The sequence below is a fragment of the Apus apus genome, chromosome 4, assembly GCF_020740795.1.
Source record: "Apus apus isolate bApuApu2 chromosome 4, bApuApu2.pri.cur, whole genome shotgun sequence".
NCBI lineage: Eukaryota > Metazoa > Chordata > Aves > Apodiformes > Apodidae > Apus > Apus apus.
The window spans coordinates 27,981,861-27,997,914 of NC_067285.1; the positions used below are offsets into that span (position 1 = coordinate 27,981,861).

Sequence of the window (16,054 nt, forward strand, 5' to 3'; positions counted from 1 at the left end):
CAGAAGCTTTTTCCCCACTCATAATGTGTAGCATCCACCACAGAACATTACAAATGCAGATCTAGGTATGCTGTCCAGTGTATAACAAGAAGACAGTTTTTTAACTTTGCCACTTTCAATAGTTTCTCGATAAGCTGCCTGTCACCTTTAAAGCTTTACTGGCTAATTTCTAGTTAACAAAGACCATGAGCCTTTGCACCACTAGCATTCTGCTTTTCTGTTCTTTATTTACACTAATATCTATAAACACAATGATAAAATAGTCAACTCCACTCCTGAAAAACATGGCAACTCTACTTCAGCACAATTTAGCAAACATCTGGACTGACAGTTTAAGAAACATGAGAAGAAAAACAAAGATATTTAAAAGAATATGTGGTAATCTACAGAGAATCATAGAATATCAGGTCAGAAGGCACCTCAAGGTGGTTACATTTTATTTTTCTAACAAGTTGTATTTCTCTAACAAAATTAAAACCCATAAAACCAAAGAGAACAGTGATGGTTAGAAACCAAGCAGATTTCCAACACACCAGTGTTACCCAGTTTGTTGCTCCATGGTCTCCTGAGGGCAACCCTACATAAGGACAGACAGGACCAGTAAGCTTCACAGTCTCTGTCCAACATGCCTCTTTCCCTTGTTACCGTTTTGTTTCACATTTGCTCAGCATGATCTCTGCACTATTGGTACCTGACAAAAATTCTCAGATACCACAGCAATTAATGGCACCAACTGGGCTGAAAGGCTGCTGCTTTTAGCTGTGGTGGTGAGTACCAAGAAGCTACTTCTGTAAAAACTTGAGTACCCACCAAACCATGGTCTGAAACATACTTGGCTGCTCCATGAAAAATTCCAGCAGGGCATCTCAGTAAGCATTAAGGGCTGTAAGAAAGCAGCTCAGCAAGACCTCCAGTAATTTTAGGTATTATACTCTGCTGTGCCAACTCCTTTTCAAAGGCTTATCCCCAAAGACCAAGAAGGAGAACATTTTAACTGAGAGTAACAATCATAACCTTCCCAAAAGGCTGCCTTTCACCTCATTTTACTGAGCTTCAGGACCTTTCTTCAAAACCTGGAAATGCACAAATGCTTCAAATAAATACTCCTAAAATAACACCACAGCAAAATCACAACTTGTCCCTGTTTTGAACTCTCAACAGCTGGATTTCAAAAATGAGGGACAGAAAAGACTACCTTGTTTGGAAAATTTCAACTCATAGAGATACAGTTTAGCTTAAGTTATAAACAATAAGAGTAAGAAAACCTGTTAAGCAACCCCCTAGATACAGTTACAAACACCACCTATGCCTACAAGTATAACAAAAAATAGGTTTCAGAAAGACGTATAAGCAGATAGCACAAAATATCTGATTAGTAAGACAAGAAGAATGCCTACCTACTCCACAGATCGGTGATATTCCGAGAACACAAAATTTACATTTAATATCAAAGTTCTTCAATTTTTATATGAAAACAAAAAAGTTGAACAACCAGAAACAAAAAAATATTCACTTTTATTCTCACCTGACAAGGGAATTTGAATGCTTGCTTTCAGAAGTTTCAAGCATAGGAAACAAGCTGATAAAAACTAGTTTTGTTTTTTTATCTCATTTACCCAAATTATTTTTAACTGAAAAGACTTCACACCTTAAGTCATCTGCTCTATTATCCACTCCTAATTTATTTTGATTTGTCTAGATGATTAGCCATGCTGAAGGCACACAAATTCCACTCAGGGCTACTCTGAAGATCTGTTATGCAAAATGAGTGAGATGGTAAAAGATTCCTCATCAAGAATTCACCTTCTGGTATAAAAATCAAAGTCCCCAAAATGGTGATAACAGAATATGCTTGTATATTCACACACATTCATGTCCTTGTACAAAGGACAACTGTGAGCAGCTTAAATATTCAGAAGTCAACCTTCTAATTGAACTGTAGGTAATCAACCCTCAGTAAGACTTTTCCTGACATAGGTAAAATTCAATTTTACTGATAAGCTTGGAAAAAATGTCTGAGCAAATACTAAGAAAAGACAGAAAAGACAAGTATGATTTTTTTGAGAGCTCTCTTTAGGGGAAAGCCTAGCCAAACTTTCAACTTTGAAAAGGAGCCACCTTTGGTGTCTAGCATGTGGAAAGAAAACATTAGGTTACCAAGATGTTATAACAGCATAGATTAAATTACAGTCCAAGTATTAAGCTGACTTTTTGAAGGTTTCATTAAATTTTATGGAAGTGCAGTGTCTGATGATGAAAGCACCAGGAAACAAACAAACAAGCAGATACACATATATTAAAAAAAAAAATCAATAACAGAGAAACTCAAAGAAATCACATGAACTCTAAATTCATGTCCCAGAAATCCAAAGTTATAGAAAAATCAATGGGTTTTCATAAGCGAAGCTCTGGAAATTTTTCAGACAAAAATGGCTATTCAACTGGCAGCACTCTTGCCTGTGAACTACTGGGATACAAACTGCTGTTGCTGGGAGAACAGAAGTAGTATGGGATAAACTGGCTGTGCTAATGTTTCTGGTGAATTTTTTTCCTTCCCATAGAAAAAGGGGGTGGGGGTATAAAAAGGCAAGCCACAAATACAGTGTAATAGCACAGTTCAATCTGAACTTTAAAAACAAGCTACAAACACTCAAAAAGCCTGCACCTAAAGTCAAAATAAACTATGTACAAGTATCATTCAAAAATACATTCTTTGTAGGAGTTAGACCATCACACAGTGAAACTGCCAAGGGTTAGTGCTTATAGTATCTCATCCATTTAGGAAGAGTTGCAATTATTACTAAAAAATAAATATACCTTTCTCAGACTCCATAGTTTAGCTTTTCATTTTATTCTTATGGCATTATAAAGTTCCCAGTGATTGAGAAAAATCCCACCTCACCGTCCCTCTAGTGTTTCTTATGAGCTAGAAATTTAACTCCTGAGGAGGCCATACTGCTGGTAGTGAATAAAAAGGAGTACATGTGCAGAGCAAAAAAGTAGTTTTGTAGTCACCAATATAAACACACATTTACTGCCAAAAGTGAGGGGAAGGTCCTTCTCTCCCTTTCAATTAGTTCTTCTGATCCTTATCTTGCACCACCATTAGTCTTCTGGCTCTCCAGACAGTGGCACCATCAGCCTGTTAAATTCAGCTGAAAAAATGTTTTTCTCCTCTGAGTAAATTTTCAGCTGCACCAATTATCTGATCTCATTTGCTGCACAGGTAATGTGCTTAGAAGTCTCTGAAAATGCATCGTTAAGACGCAGTCAGGACTGGCTGTGGTTTTAATCTGTAGATTTAAAACAAACACAGAACACAGCTTCACATACTGCCCAAGTTCATCTGAACTCCAAGACAGACACACAAAAAAATAAAATAAAGAGAGAGAAAAAACCCTGAATGAAAAACACCAACACTTATTCACAGATCTACCCGAAACACAGCTGTGGGAATCTTTAGCATTGCTGCTGACATTTCTGCAGGCAGATGTCTCTGCTGAAGAACTTGACTGCATGGCCAGTTCCATATTCATTACAGCAGTGATCTTAACCAGATACTGTGCAATCACAACAAATTTAATTTCTCTCCAATTTCTCAGACTCTTCTGCAAATTTAAGCTCCACAGTTATACCCATTAGGCCTCTGAGTCAAGATGCATCACAAAGAATGTAATTTAGCAAGAGGAGTGTGACAGGCAGAGCAAACTTGGCTAAGAACCAAGGTGGAAGACAGATGAAATTAAAATGAAGGAATGACCATTTCCATTAGGGAAGAACACTGTATCACAATTACTAATTGCAAAACACTATAAAGTACTCAAAAAACCTAAAATAATATTGCCACAGTGAAAAGCACATTCTCACCGTTATCTGCTCCTGCCCAATCACTATTTTTTGCAGAAGGATGGAAGGTCTTTCAAAGCTTTCATTCAGTGATTTCCCCCAGTCAGTTATTACAGACTGATAGCTATGCCTATACCCTCCCCAGAAGAGCCTCACCCAGAGGACACTACTTCAATATGTTGAACTTGTTCTAGTATCATATCCAAAATGCACAACAGAAAGCAGTGATTGCCAAGAATCTTCTGACTCATTTTTTTAAAAGGTAATCACTAAAGCCAATTTATCAAGAGGTTTTTGCAGAAAAGGCATTCATTTTGGCAGGGTGGAAAAACAAAAGACTGTCTTAAAAAGATTACCAAGTATAAGATGGAAAATAAAATATGTTCTGTCCAGTGCAATCAATAGCTCAGGACAGAGAAGGATTTGCAAGATCTAAGCTCAAATTTCTACTGTGCATACATGTGAGAGAAAGCAGTGTTTTGGAATGATTTTTCCAAGAAACGTGCTCTAACACAAGTTCCTGACTGTTGGGGAAGCTCAAGTAAGTAAACCCAACCTTTTTACTATAGCAGACTGAAAAATATAAGATATACATAATCTATTAAAATATTTGCCCAGGGGATCTCACCTCTCCAATAATTTATTTTCCTTAAAGCTGTTCTTTAGAGTAAATAAAAATATAATATCATTTTATTTTTCAGTCATGAAAGATGCTCACTGTGTTCCTGTGTATAACTAAGAGACACTCACAGCATGACCCAGGTCCCTCCAGCTCTTAATAGTGACATTTGGTGTTTTGATGCTAACTGTTTTGATCCAATGTGTAATAAAACATTGCAAGTTCTATGACAGAGATGGAAACATAAACACTTTCAGCAAAGCACTGGACAGAGTGCTGTCACACAGCCCCTCAAAACACACTGGAAAAGCTCTTAGTTTTTAATCTTGTAATTAAGAACCCAAAACTAACAAGTGACACAAATCTGTAACTTACAAGATCAAAACCCTTAAGAGACATTTCCTGCCTTTCTATCCTTTTTTATGGGTGCTTATTTTCTGCTCTTCCACTGCCTCCCCTTTTTTGCAACCAGAAGGCAGCTCCTCTTCTCAGAGTTTTCAATCCCACTGATCACATCAAGTGTTACAAATTGCAGACAGGAATTAAAAAACACCACCTGCTTTAACACAACATAAGCATTACCTGCTAATAGCTGGGACCAGCTAATAGCTGCTAATTGTGGCTTTTACCTATATTCTTAGCTAGGTCTAAAGACACTGAGTCCTCAAACACATTTATATAGGATAAAAAAAGTTCTGCCTGCTTGCTGTCACTTTTTTTTTGTTTCCTTCACAAAACATCTATTGGAATAGCAGCCCTATGGTCTTAAGAGGTGGGGCAAAGAAGAAAGCTGTTTGTCAAATAAGCATTGACTTCTTTTTTTTTTTCCTTTTTTTCATCCATATAGCATTTAAACATACTGAACATCAACTTGAAATATATGCTCTATATATAAAAGCAGAATAAAATGTGAAACACTTTCTGCAAAGACTAACCTGTGATGATAAGACATTCATTGTGATCCAGGGCTTCAGTGATGAGCCTCGATGCAATCAGTTCTGGGTTTATTAAAAATCTGATTTCTTCTTGTACTAGTCCTGCCCCAGTCACACCACCTCCAACAAAACGGTTTGCAAAGTCAACCTAACAAAAATATGTTCAGGATTGTAAGATAAGCAAACAACATAAGATCCTTTCATTTACCAAGGTAAATAAAGTCCTGTAAAAATTTCAATAATTCTGTTAAAATCTGCTGCTTTCACTGAAATATACAAGCAGCAGGACAGTGTGATTAACAGCATGCCTTTTTCTTTTTTCCTTTCTATTTCTCAGAAAACTTAAGACAAGAGAGATATTATACAGCAAAATAAAGTTTTGAACTCAAACGCTCTGAAACTAAGTTTTGTGGGTTTTCTCTGAAGAGCACATATTTAAGAGAAAACATTTCAGTATATGTGAAAACAGTAAATGATTGGGATTTTTTTTTGCATTTTATGGACATTGAAGAATTATTAAGTTATCCTTTAATAAGCATTCTGCCCCAGCTGTTTACACTGAACTATTTGTGGATTAGCACTGACCATGTACCAGTTGCCCTGTACCAAAAAGAATCTCTTACAAGTTCTCCTTGAAATGCACCTGAACAAGGCCAAGTCATTTTGATCATTAAAGGTCTCTGCTTGAAACAAGATCTGGACTCTCTGCTGCAATAACGAATATTTTGCAAATGACATTTTTATACAGGCAACAGATTTAAAAGGATTTTGTTTATTCAATAAAATTATTAGAATTTATGCAAATTACCTGCCCATTTATTTTTATACTTTTAAAAAGTCTCTCAATTTTTCAAATGCTGTTAGCTTCTTACTGATTTTCTTTTAGATAGCTGATGAGAGCACATTTATAGGAGTGGAACAAGATTTGTTGGAGTGACATGAACATCTGTGTAGAGTACAAACTGATTTTCAGGGAGTCAAGCCTAAAGCACTCTGAGAGCTGGCCTCTACATCACCAAGTGTTCCTGAAGCCTATCCTGGAAATACCAACACACTTAAGTTATTTAAAATCTGCTGGATTTGCAAAAAGTAACATGAGAACTATCCAAATGTTCAGTGGGTCAGGGCCTCAAATGCACCTTAACTGCACTGAGCAGCCTCACCTTGAGCCCCCAGCACATGGCCCTGTACTCACACCCTTGTCCTGGACCTCTCCTGAAGTGCATGGTGCATGGGTCCATGCCCAACCCTATCCTCTGCTGGTGCCCACTTGCTGAGCAGACCTTTAGGATTGACCTCGGTGACCTGACTCATCACCTTGCTTTTGTCTGATGACCACCAGCCCATCACAGAAATCATTACTGTCACCATCCCTGCTCTGCTTGTCTCAGCCAGCAACCCTGTCAAGGCATGGGTCACTGTGGACTCCTGCACTGTCCTGGTCAACCTGCTCCCTCTGGAGTGAGCATTCTGTCTGAGCAGAGATATTTTGTTTGATGAGACTTGAAATATCCAGAAGGAAAACCATCACATCCCAGCAATACTCACTTTTACAGAGCACAACAGAATCACTACATGAAAAAGCATAATTCAACCTTCTCTCACCTCTGAGGTTCTACTATAGTTAATAGAGATATAGCAGAAAAATAGTTATTATTGAGCAGTTGCTGAGTTCTTAAAAATTTTAATACACACTTGACTCCTATTCTCCCTTCCCCTGTAGCACTTGCTCCTGGGTAAAGAAGCTGTAATTTTTGTTTGGTAAATGAAATGTAGAATGCAGACTTAAAAAAAAAAAAAAAAAAAAAAAAAGAAGAAAAAAAAAGCAAAACTCAAAACAACTAATTTGAAAACTTGAGTATGTTCCTTGCTAAAGATACGGACAGGACATCCTCCTTATGAATTTCTTTTGCTGACTGGCCCCCAGACTGAAACAGTGGTGCTGGCAGCAGCAACAAAGTCTCTTGAACTACTGACCTGGTCACTGCCTGGGGCACAAGAACAGTTTTTTAAAAATAAACTGAAAGCCTTGACAACTCATCAAGATCACAGCCTGAAACTTTTATCTTGTCAAACTTTGATCCTGGTGTGAACCAAAAGACCTGAAGCTGTCCAGGTCTTGCTGTTTTCTGTCAGCTCTTTCTGTACCAGGTACGTGTGCAAACCTAGGTGAGCTGGGGAATACTGACAGTACTAAGACTGCCCATGGAATTAATATTGATGCTCCTTTTACCCTGCATAACATCTTGTCATATAAGTAAATTGAGGATAAAAAAATAACTTAGCTAAGCTGGCAGATCATGAAGGCATGACAAAACCATTAAATAAAGCCACATATGCTGTTACATGTGCTTACCTGTAGCATACCTTGTCCATTGCTTTCGATAGTGCCTTCATAGGTGACATGCAGTCTAGACAATTTTTTCTGAGATCTACCATTGAGGAAAAATATTGTACAGAAAGGGTACAAACCTCCACACAGACATCCCTTTTAAAAGCAAACCCACTGAAGTCGAGAGTTCCCTCCCACCTTAAACATAAGGTGGTGTAAATAAACCCCAATGGATTAAAGAAAATGCATCTTCATTTCAGAATCAATTTGTAAAGGTTTAACATAGTCACTTGTTCAGTTTCTCCACCATAAACCCACCATAAATTTTAAATTGCAGTTCTACATTTTTCACACAAGTTTGTCCCACATTAACTTGCTAATCAGCAAGAAAGCTGCAACACTTGTGCTTTCATGCTGGTTATCATCCATGCTTCATTATATTTCCTGTCATTTCATCTCTCCCTTTTTTCCCCACTCATGCAACAACACTAAAGAAGTGCTATTGTTCTAAAAACTCACTTCAGACTTGTTGGCTACACAGGCAAACAAACATACTGGAAAACTCAGGACATTCAAAACTACTTGTGACAGTTCATCCTCTTCCCTCTGTACTTCTCTCCATAATAATCCATATGAAACATTGTTTTGCATAGCATTTCCAGGCCTGAATCAATTTCATATAAATGGGATTCAGTTATCATTGATTCAATAAATTTCTCACATTAACAGGATGTTTGACTTACCTTTCCCAGTCTGGAAACTCTTGGAGACACTGCCTTGTAAATGTCACCAATCCCGTAGGTTCTACAGGCAAAGCAACCCCAGAGGAGAAAGTATTAACTGCTGGAGCTTTAGACCTTGGATTATTTTAAGTGGTAAGGTTTTAAAATTACAACAAACATTATTCTTGGCAGAAGCACAAGAGCTTAACTTCCCTCAAGAGCAGCTTTGAATATTCCCCTGACAGCCCACGCTCAAATTGAAAAGAATTAAAATTAAAACAAAAATATTCACTTCTGCTTTTGGAGTTTGAGTATTTTTATTTTTCCAGATCAAGGAAAAACTATTTTCAAAAGTGATTTTCACTTAAACTGTGAACACAACTATGAACAATCTGTCATTAAAGTAAATTAAAATGTGCCACGACTTGGAAAAAAGAAATTGTGAACCTTTAGAGGTGACTACTGTTCAGTATCACCAAGCAATGCACCAAGAACTCAACCTGTGGATGAATTAATCAGCAGCTCACATTTCAAGGAAGTCCTACTGCATCAATAAAGGTGCAGTGTTTATGGATTCCAAATCAAGCTGTTTTCAGCCCTGCCAGGATGATAGTGAAATTAACTGTATTTCAACTGAGAAGACTCCTGCCCTCAAGAGTAAAAGAGGAGACATTGCTCATTGCAGGAACGACGCATCATCATCCTCTCTTCTTATTTTACTCAAAAAAGTTCAGTTTTGTAATAGAAAGAAAATATCAACCCTTCCTTAGGTGATACCATCCTAATAAGAACTTAATTTGAGAACAGCTTCTTTGCTTCAGTTAAGTGTTCTGTGCTGGCTGATGAATAACATTCAACACAGTATGTAAAGCACAAACACACCTTTTCAAAAGCTTTAAATAAACCTATGCTTTTCATCAAAATTATAGGGGTTTAGGGGAAAAAAAGGGTTGCATGCTCTGACGAGGAAAAAAATGGGGCACAGCTTTCAGTAATCAAGTGCTTTTCTACAAGGGAACTTTGATATTAGTGGCAATGTTTTACAAATTAAGCATTTGCCTTTTGAGCACAAGTTCTTCAGCTGATACAGTCTCCACTGTGTTTTTTTACAAGGAAATCCATTATCATCTATAATAAAAAGACTTGCAAAATTATTACAGTTTTTATTTATAAAGCGAAGTTACTTCAGTCTCAGCAATTCCTTGGACAAAAAAAGAACAAGAAATGGAGTCTTTCAAAGACATTATTGGAATTTTTAGTTCAAGAAAAAAGCATTCAATCTCATTAAATATTATTTAAAGTTATAATCTAATACAGTAGTTTCATAAAACATGTTCCAAACAGATTTTATATGCACAGGAAGTCAGAGAGAGCTGCATAAAGCTAGGATTTGGTTTGCATGAAAACATTATCACTCAAGTATTAAAAAAAAACTAGTACACCAAATCTCTTCTCAGTCCCTCATATAGATCACAATTTATTTTTTACCTCAGAGATTTTGTTCTATTGACATTGCTGAAAGTTTAGAGCTGAAACAGGATGTAGCTGCATTTAATTTGTGGTGAAACGAAATGATGAACTGAATAGATTGAAACATGTAAAGGGATTTTTATATCTAATAGCTTAAAGCTGTCATTCTTTTAAAACAACCCCTTGACAGAATATGAAGCTGAAATACTGTCAGGTAAATAAAAAAGTTTTTTTAAAAAAATACTATCAGGATATTGTTGCAGATGTGATGTGTGCTACTGCAGTAAAACATCTTTCTACTCTGGAATAGAACACACAAGCTCTGAAACTCTTCTCACAAAAATAAATCTATTTTTGAAAGCTTACGCAGACGTTCAAATTCATGGTGAGAGAAGATATGACTATGCACACTAATGAAAATACCTCACTAGCTTCTAAGAGATTTGGGAGATATCTCATGTCTCCGTTTTATTTGAATTGGGCAAACTTCACAACAGTTTTGCTTTGAGGGAATATGAGGGAAAAACCTGAAGTATCAACACAAGTATGAAAAAATCCCTCAGAAGCGCACACTGGGAATCTGAAGCTTGATTCTATTTAAGCCTATGATTTTAATGACACTTGGTGCCAAGTGCCCTCCACACTCTCACTTTGATGCAGTGCAGCAAGTACGTGCATAGATTACATATATACGTATAATGTATATACACACACTTCATATATCTGTGTATTTATATATACATGAAGGGGGGTGAAAATATATCTTACCTATTTTCAAAATCCCCTTATACATATATCTCAGAAAAAAGGAAACAGAATAAGCTCTCTGCAAAAATTTAACTGCATGCATCACCTCTATGAGAAGTGACATTAATCTGAACATCAGCATGCTTAGCAAGCTGGCTTTTGTTATGCATTTCCATCACAATGCTGCAGAGCCATTTCTAAATTTAATGGGATTAAGTTTTTAATGTATTTCCTTTGTAGCTCAAAAAAAAGAATAAAGGATATATACTTTTTTCTGTGACTCTCCTAAAATAGCAGAAAAGAGTCTTAAGTTTCTCAGGCTTCCTTGGTGACCGTCCTTCAAACAATCTGAAAAACAAGAAATAAAGGCAATTAAATTGATTGCAGGAATACAGTGCAGAGTAATTAGACTACTTCCTAATTGTTATTTATGAACCATTACGTACATATTTTTAATAGTTTTGCATTTAAACACTCTGCTGTGAAAACAGCTCTCTAGACAGCCTCTCTGTAACACTCGCCTTTGGGAATAACAAATTAATTCACTTGCTCAGTTTCTCATGAAGATGCCAAGTGATTGCCTCTCATTCACACTGATTTTGTAATACCAAAAAACAGAATTTCAATATGAAAGTCCAGGAAAGCTACTAGTTTTACTAGTTTTACTTGCAACAGTCTGACTTGCATTAAAGTAATTGACCAAGGGGTGAAAACATGTATGTTGAGTACTTCAAAATCCAAATGCCTTACCCTACTTTCAGCTCAGTGGATTACAGAGAAGAATTAGCACAATCATACTGCTTACAAGAGTTGCATTGCACCAGCATCATTTCTAAAGAAAAAGAATCTACCCCCAACAGAAATGGCTTCACCCATTGGACTACTACTGGCATTCTAACATTCATTTGTAAAAACCTAAACATTACAAAGATGCAGCCTATTTTAAGCCATTAAGTGAAAGTATTCTTTTAATGTTAGCTGAAATACTTTTACTGCATCATATATTTTCCAGCAACTTGAACACACATTACTTAATTTCATTTCCAACAAAATGACAAGGCACTCTTATTGGCAACACATAATGGAATTTATCTGGAAGGAAGAACAGCGATGACTTCAGAAATAATATCCTTTGAGTAGGACATGCACTAAAAGATGTCTGATACAGTGAAAGCCCTGAGGATGTAAGATTCACCCCCAATAAACAGTCTAAGTAAAGGAATGACACAACACTATCCATTTGTTCCCATGCACTGGAATGACAACCTGCCTTTAAACCAGAATGCTGTCAGGTGAATTTATCTTTTAGTAGTGAACTAGATTTTTTCAGTATTTAAAAATTCTCATGAAGTATACACGCTGAAGCAATTGATTCCATCCAAAAATCTACTGTAAGTCAAAGAAGCTACTTTAAAAAAAAATTTAAAGGTTGTATGAAAAAAAATTATTCTTTGAATAATCAATCAGGACTCTAAGAAAGCAAACTCCAGATTTACAGTCTATTTCTAAATGACCAATACACAAATTGTATCAAGGGGTTGTGCTCACACAAGTAATAAGGGATTCATACAAGAAAGAGTTGATGTGTGTGGTGTGTGCAGGTCTTGCCTACATGCATGAATTATCTCTGACCTATCTGGACATCTCATTTGGTATGAATCCTTTAAACTGGTTAATTTATCTATTAGCCCAATCATGCCTTTACCAGTTTTTTGTCTCTCTACATCAAACTGAAATCTTGCTTATGTTGCAAACTCTCAAGAGAGAATTCTTCACTGCAATCAAAGCTAGATTAATGACAATTTGCCTTTGAAAAAAATCTAATTTACAGCAAGTAAATGCTCCCAAAAACACCATCTGAGATCACAATAACAAGGAGAGATCTATGCATTTCTGTTCTAGCCCTATATGGCTGGGTAAAAGCCACAGGGCAGCACAAAAGAATTTGAAAAACTCTGGGTGGTATTCAAAATTATCTGAATTTTGATCTAGTAGCTATATATATATATATCCTGTAACTAGATGCATCAGATCTCTTAGAGAGTTAGCCCAAGAGCTCTTACCATCCTTCTCCTCCTCACAGTATTTGCTTTGCTTCACTATAACATAGTGTACTTTGTATTTGAAAATCCACTGCTACATACAGAAATTATTATTTTTTTAAATTATATATTAAAACCAAAAGCAGGCAACACCAGTCTTCAAGACATATTTTAGGACTGAATTCACCAAATGATGTTTGTCCAAACCAGAACGTACTCATAAAAGGACAGCAATTTTTGGCAGGTTGAAGACACCGTGTCTTAAATTAATATGCTTGGACTTAATATTTTCTGTGTCTAGCATTTACCTTTACTAGTGAGCTAGTGGCAAAATGAAGACGGCTATCTGCAAACATACATTATTATTATATATATTTTGCAAAATACAAAACACTAGCGTATTACTTGCATATTTTCCTATAAGCAGACCAAGGAATTCTTGTCTTCAGCTGTTTCAGGTAAAAGTGCTTTACAACAGTAGGAATTTGTTTTAAAGGCCAATCAGACCAGTGGAAAAATCCCCATGGATTTTAACCTGCTACAAATTAGCCTTAAGCCCTCAGAGTATCATATTATTGAAAGTTACTGATATTAATTTGGTTGAGTTTGATTGCTTCATAGGTTCTTTTAAATCTCCACAGAAATCACGTCACAATTACATCAATGATTCAGAAGACTTCTACCAAGCAGTTCTTCAGTAAGAAGATAAAAAACACATGAGAAAAATCAACACCCCCACAAACACACAGAGGCAGTCAAGCTTTCTTAAACGCAGCACAAAATAACCATTCATCTTTGCAAATGCAACAGTAAAAGCCCTATTTACAAAAATGTAAAATGACCCAGTACTGCCCCATTAAGTGAGGATATAACATAGGAAAGATTTGAATATTTTAACTTTGAACCTTACTTCTGAAATACTCAATTAGGCACCGTTATAAGTAGTCTTATTTCTGAAGCAAATGTCTCTGTTTTGAAGAACAAAACTAGATGAGGCGACATCAGTAAGATACTGAATTAAAATTCCTCTTCAAGCTCCGAGAAACAGATCCTACTAAAAAAAGCACCCAAAAGTATAAGTGGAACCCACATAATCAATCTCCTGCCAGTGGAACCCAAGGCCAAACCCCATTAATTCCAATTAAAGAACTCATTCAAATGAAGTGCACTGGAAATCAAATGCAAAGCCCTGCAAGCCCACTTTCAAAGTAATTGAAATATTACTGGCAACTGCAAATGTAAGCTGTTTTGCTTTGTACACAATGTTCCCACTGCCACGCAGCTAACTTCCATTTAGCAGATACAGGAGCAAGAAAGCCTGCAGAGCTGATCACCAAACACAGCTGCAAATTTTATCACTGGCTTCCAAGCCAGGGTAGTGGCAATTTCAATGAAATAAAAGACCTCTACAGAGATACACTTAGTTATTTGAGAAATCAAGGTGAGAGACTTAAAAATGAAAGGAAATAGGTGTGTAAACAGTGTCATAAACACAAAGTAGATTGTTGAAGTCACTGTATCTAAATGAAGACTCTTTCCTAGCAAATATTCAGACACTCAAGTCAATTGTTCTGAAGATAAACCCCATATATGAGAAATATTTAAAATAACTAATATTGGAAATAAAAATTTAATAAATTACTCAACACTTGTCAGTAAGCATGCAGTAAAGCTACAAGGCAATAGTTTTTGTAATAATTAAAATAATATAAACAAGAGTATTTGTTTTGCATTAGCATTTTCTTAAAATTTTAGGGTGGAAAAAAGGTCTAATTGACTGCAAACTCAAAATTGTCTTATTTCCAACCAACATTTCCCCTTTAGAAAGCTGGAGCCAAAAGCTCTAAAGGACCTGCTCCTAAGCACTCCTTTGAGTGCTGAGGCAAGTGGCAGATCTGTAAGGCACCTCAAAGGGGACATTTCCAATGGTGCAACACCAACATGATATAATAAACTTCAGAGCTCCACAAAAGTGACCTTGGGTTGCGTTTAGTTTACTGGGGAAACGTTGAACCAGCTTAAGTAAATAGTTCTGAAATACACTGTTTCCAATTAAGGTATAATTAAAATACAGTAGTTTACTTGTTAAATTTAATTTCCAAGGAGCTAACCTGATCCTTTGGTGTTACTTGAAGAACTGGCTGCAGTAATTTTTACAAGCAGAATGAACCATTACAATAATATGGTTTAACTTTCCAGTTAAATAATTTCCTATCAGTATTGCCATTTCCAGCCTGTATCTTCCCATTCCCAGACTGGGTTTCCTTTGAATGTCTCTCTTGAAGGAGTATAGTAACATCCATATATTGAAATCCGAACTAAGACTCACAGAGCTGTCCATGCTGTAACAACATGCAAAAGTTTACATTATGGATCATTCTTCAAATAATACTTTCCATTCATAAATCCAAGGCATTTCATGTGTGCTATTTGCAAAAGTCTGGATACACAATTTTATACTTGCCCACAATTCACCATGTGTGCTTTTTCTTAACTACCAAAGGCACTAAAAAGTGCCTTTTTCTTTACTACTATAGTTGAAGACACACTTGTATTGTTTCTTCTATTTTGGTCTGATCTCACTGAAGATAAAGTAGCATCTAAGCAAGCACAAGACATTTTACTAAAACCTCCTTTTTCTCCTACCAAAAAAAAGTGGAAGGAGGATCTTAGAGGAAGAAGTATGGATAGATGAATTTCACTCAGTAAAGGGACTGAGCAGGGGGAAGGATGGAAAACTAGGGCAGAAATAACAATACTGTATGGACATCACCTTCAGTTTCAAGAACAGAGCTAACCACTAAGCAGAGCTTTAGCCTAACATATAGAATGACAAAACACTTGGAAAAAAGAAAAAACAAGCACCTTGCTTTTTGTATCTTGCTGCATTCTAAAGCCTAAGATTATCCAATACATACATGTAGGGGTGGAAATACTATGCTTGTGTATGTTATTGCCAAACTTTCATTACTCTCCATACTATTTGAGGGCTATTTTCATTAAAAGGCTGGGCATGCTCAGTTCCTAGCAATCTCAGTGGAAACGACTACAATTTCGTACCGATACATTGAACCCTGATACAAGAAAAACTAATACATTGTTGAATGGCACAAAATACTTTTCATTTGAGATTACATGAGTTGCACTGGGGAGCTCACAAGAAGCATCTCTTGCATCTTTCTCCTGCAATGTTTTCCCCCAGAAAAGTGGAGTTCCAAAAACAGAAGAGGAAAAATAAAACTCTCCCTTTCCCAAAAACAGTGTCATATTTGTCATGAAGTATTTTTTTAAGCTTTGCTTTGCAATGCTAAGCACAGTTGATCAAAACACTGTTTCAGTAA

At 36.3% G+C, this 16,054-nt stretch overlaps 1 protein-coding gene across 3 annotated transcripts in view; it reads right to left on the reverse strand.

Annotated features, from left to right (window-relative positions):
• The window catches only part of PARG (poly(ADP-ribose) glycohydrolase), a 67,741-nt gene that overhangs the window by 13,762 nt on the left and 37,925 nt on the right, over window positions 1–16,054 (reverse strand). For all 3 annotated transcript variants that reach the window (XM_051617420.1, XM_051617419.1, XM_051617418.1), the window contains 4 exons: window positions 10,940–11,019; window positions 8,476–8,536; window positions 7,757–7,832; window positions 5,401–5,548 (listed from right to left, as the gene is read on the reverse strand). In XM_051617420.1, the coding sequence (XP_051473380.1) occupies window positions 5,401–5,548; window positions 7,757–7,832; window positions 8,476–8,536; window positions 10,940–11,019 (365 nt within the window). The remainder of the gene's footprint in view (window positions 1–5,400; window positions 5,549–7,756; window positions 7,833–8,475; window positions 8,537–10,939; window positions 11,020–16,054) is intronic.